At 43.9% G+C, this 3819-nt stretch overlaps 1 protein-coding gene across 2 annotated transcripts in view; it reads right to left on the reverse strand.

Moving 5' to 3' along the window:
* Positions 1 to 347: 347 nt before the first annotated feature.
* LOC119312891 overlaps positions 348 to 3819 on the reverse strand; it is a 4635-nt gene continuing 1163 nt past the window's right edge. Inside the window, exons 1-6 of one of the 2 annotated variants that reach the window (XM_037588675.1) lie at positions 2976 to 3336; positions 2546 to 2641; positions 2072 to 2158; positions 1113 to 1383; positions 797 to 1001; positions 348 to 652 (exon numbers count right to left, since the gene is read on the reverse strand). In XM_037588675.1, coding sequence (XP_037444572.1) covers positions 531 to 652; positions 797 to 1001; positions 1113 to 1383; positions 2072 to 2158; positions 2546 to 2641; positions 2976 to 3190 — 996 coding nt within the window. In that variant the 5' untranslated portion in view covers positions 3191 to 3336 and the 3' untranslated portion in view covers positions 348 to 530. Of the gene's footprint in view, positions 653 to 796; positions 1002 to 1112; positions 1384 to 2071; positions 2159 to 2545; positions 2642 to 2975; positions 3337 to 3819 lie in introns of those variants that run through there. The other variant, XM_037588676.1, reaches the window with a different exon arrangement.

Genomic DNA, 3819 nt, shown 5'->3' on the forward strand with positions numbered 1-3819 from the left:
TTTTAAGGGTCTCCGTTTGGTTTATTGGACTCGCTCGGGGGCTTGCTTTAGTCTGAGAACATTGTTGAGAACTATCATGTGGCTTGTAATTAGGACCAATAGAGTACGGGCTCCATGGAGCCCGTTTTCAAAATATCATACAACATGTTCAAGAAAAGTTTCGTAACAATATACTTTCATATATGGTGTAGGCAAAAAAAAAACGTCCTGATGACGGGCATATGCAGCAGGTTTCTCAGCAGTGCATTGAACTCGGCTTCGCTTCTTTCCCATCTCCTGTTATTTTTTTGGAACTGTTATATTTCCGTTATGCTTAATGGAACGGTCTTAAAACAAATCCCAAGCCAAGACGCAAACCACAATAGCAAATGTCATTATCGGATATTGGTAACACACAAGAACATTCAGTTGAGACTCAGGTCCTCCATCCCACATGACACATTTCTCAAGTTGATCAACTCCATGCCATGATTGTTCTCGCCAGAGAAGACTGGCCACACAAGCCAGCACTAGCCTCCAGGGTTCGAGTACTAGTCGCTGTCGCTATCGCCGTCCGAACCAGGATAGTCAATACAGGTACTACTACCACCGCCATATGCTTCGCTGCTTGGGTGAACAACAGGCTGGCGGTTTTCGCAGCCATAGCAACGCCCTGCAACGTCGATAGAACAAATAAAAAGTTAGACAAATATCAATATGAGATTGCGATTAAGGCATATGTGTGATGCAAACCTCACGAACAAGAAAACAGGCCAAGAATTAGGAGGAGGAACTGTCAAGAAAACCAACAAGGTACCTGCATCATTTTCTCCAACTATACAACACATGATCACATCATTCTCACTCCGGAAATAGAGGTCGACTTCAGAGAAGAATAGCTTGGTACTGTCGGCATCAGCATTCTGCTGGTCCTCAGGCTGCTTAGCTGTGAAGTTATAATGGGCGCCGCCCCCTCCAAACTCGTAAAATATAGATATCACTTTTACCTCCACCAGCTCAAACTGAAAAATGAAAATGGAAAGACAAGACAAGTTTAAATGGACAATCAGCCTTAAAAGCAATCCCAACTGTCACAGCCTCACACATACACGGAGAGAGAGAGAGAGAGAGACCTTGGTGTTGTTCGCTCGGTTGTATTTACGCAGGGCCACCTCTGCGTGGTAGCGCGCATCCTTTTGCTTGGCAGCGACTCTTCTTTCGCGGAGTGCATTCCTCACCTCCGGAGGTTTCCTCTTTCGAATTACAGGTGGAATTCCGATGGAGGCCAGGTCAAAGTCACCCGTCCATCTGGCTGGGGGCAGAGGCTGAAACCTCAAAGCATGTTCCTCCATATTGATACCTTCAGGAGTGCTCCTCTCATGGGACATCCAACCATTTCGATTCCTGATTCATTATTGCGAATTGATTGTTATGCCCCGCCCAAAAAAATCCACATATATCATGCCGTAATGTGAGAAATGTTAAGTGCATCATTTACCCAGATGCTTTTCTTTCATGATGAAGGTGCATGCAGAGTTCTCAAAACATGATTAAAAACTCATCGCATTTGTTCAGAATTAAAATTTGACAGATTTACCGATTTGATTTTCTTTTATGATGAAGGTGCATGCAGAGTTGTTGAAACATGTTTAAAAACTTGTCAAGATTGTTTAGAATTAAAATTTGACATGGTAAATTGAACAGCTGTCAGGTAGGGATGCCGGAAAGAAACAGCTGCATCGCAGAAACGGGCCAAGAACTACATGACTGACACAACACAATGAGAGCAAAACATGAGGTTGTGATAATTTATTTTTAACGGATTGCTGAGTGTTTCAGCACAGTTCTAAGCCCGTCACAGATGCAGCTTGCATGTAGAATGTTAACGGGAGGGGTTGTGTTAACCAATTTCGTGGAAAAACTGTTTGTAATATAAGCAAAAAATGGACGACTTAATACTGGGAACCAGAGGATTTGGGTTATTGATCTTGCAATGACATTTCAGAATGCCAAGTGAAGATGCACAATGGTGTTGTGCAAAGAGCAATCCAAAATAAATAAATAAGAGGTTAGGAGTGTTCAACTTGCATACCTCCCTTTTGAAGCGGCACATGAGACAGCAACTTGATGGTGGTGTTGCTTCGTCTCCTGTGGCTTGGCATTCAAATTCTCTTTAAACCTGAACCAGGACACATGTGTTAAATAGAATATAGTGAAGGGAACAGAGTTATCGACACATTCTGTATATTTTATTGTAATTTCAGTAAATTTTAGAATCAGAGAATGTTTTTGGAACGGATAGCACTGCTCTGTTTTCAGTACAATTCTTAGCCCATCACTGATGCACTCTGCAGTGTAGAATGTTCATTTTTTAAGAACAAAATCAGGCTAACCATATGGGAACAGGAGAACATAAACAAAAATGGACAAGTTAACACTGGGAACCAGAGTATTTGAGCTATAGATCTGGAAATCACATTTCAGAATGCAAAATGACCATGCACACTGGTGTTGAACAGAGAGCAGCCCAGAAAAAAAAAACTGAAGATGTTAGGAGTTTTATTACCTTGCATATCTCCCCTTTGAAGCGGCGCGTGAAACTGCGACTTGGTGTTGCTTTGGCTCCTCCTCTGGGAAGGCATGCAGCGAACCCCCCTTGTACCTTGAACCATAACATATCGTTTAATCAGCATCACAGTAAAATGAAGCAGAGTCGTCAACACAGTCTATTAGTATTCTCAAATTTCAGCAACCCCTAGAATTCTATTAATAATTTGTTCTCAGACACATTTGCAATTTCAGGAAATTTAGAACCACAAGAATTTGTTGCCGTAAACGTTTATAATTTCAGCCCTAAGGAATTGTTCTTAGATTCATTTCCAATTTCAGCACATTTTAGAAGGGATATAATTTGTTCTTCAAAACAGACACGCCTGGTGGCCTAGTTTAGAAACGACATATCAGAACAGCTAGACGGAACGGGGTCCTTGACGTACTTAGGCAGCGGGTCGAGGGGAGGAGGGGGGCGCCTCGGGGGGACGGCGAGTGGGCGGTTAGGGCTCCGCAGGATGCGCCTGGGGACGCCATGCGAGGCAGAACCGGCGGCCGCGCGGTCGTCCAGATCTAGCTGGGAGAGGCAGGGGTGAGAGCCGCACCGCCAGCGGTCATGGAGTGGGGAGGGGAGCGGGATGAAGCAGTCGTCCATGGACATGGTGGGTCACGGCGTGCCGGCGAGGTGACGCCGGAGGCGGAGGAGGGCGGCGAGCGAGGGTTTAATTTGGGGAATTTTGGAGGGGTCCGCCGGAGTCCGTGCACTACTGCTCCGTTTTTTTTTTTTTTGAGGCGGCCGAGGAGAGGGTTTAATTTGGGAATCGATTTGTACCCCTTCTTTCTTTTTGGATTTTTCGAGTATCACGCCACAAATCGATTTATAGTTCTATTCTACAATAAAACGACCATCTGTATAAAGAAATACAAGATCGTTTGGATCACTACATTAGAATAAAACGGTACTATCTTTGTAAAGAAATATAAGATCGTTTAGATCACTACATTAGGAAGATAAAATAGGGTATCGACCCATTTTTCTAACTGTGAAATGTGAAGGAGCCAAAGACGATAAGGAGCACAGAAGTGGCGTGATGGGCAAAAATCGCGGCAAAATCGGAGCAAAACTAGGGTCAGTGGGCAAAGTTGGATAGATGGAGTGATGAGTTAGCTGAGGAGTGCAATAAAGAGGAACATAGCTAAAAATGTGCACGGGCGCCATTATCACAAAGGAGAAGACATGGGACAAGCATTAATCAGTCATACCTTATCTAATCTTCCTTTTCCTCCTCT

This window comes from Triticum dicoccoides, chromosome 5B (assembly GCF_002162155.2).
Source record: "Triticum dicoccoides isolate Atlit2015 ecotype Zavitan chromosome 5B, WEW_v2.0, whole genome shotgun sequence".
In the NCBI taxonomy this organism is placed as follows: Eukaryota; Viridiplantae; Streptophyta; class Magnoliopsida; order Poales; family Poaceae; genus Triticum; species Triticum dicoccoides.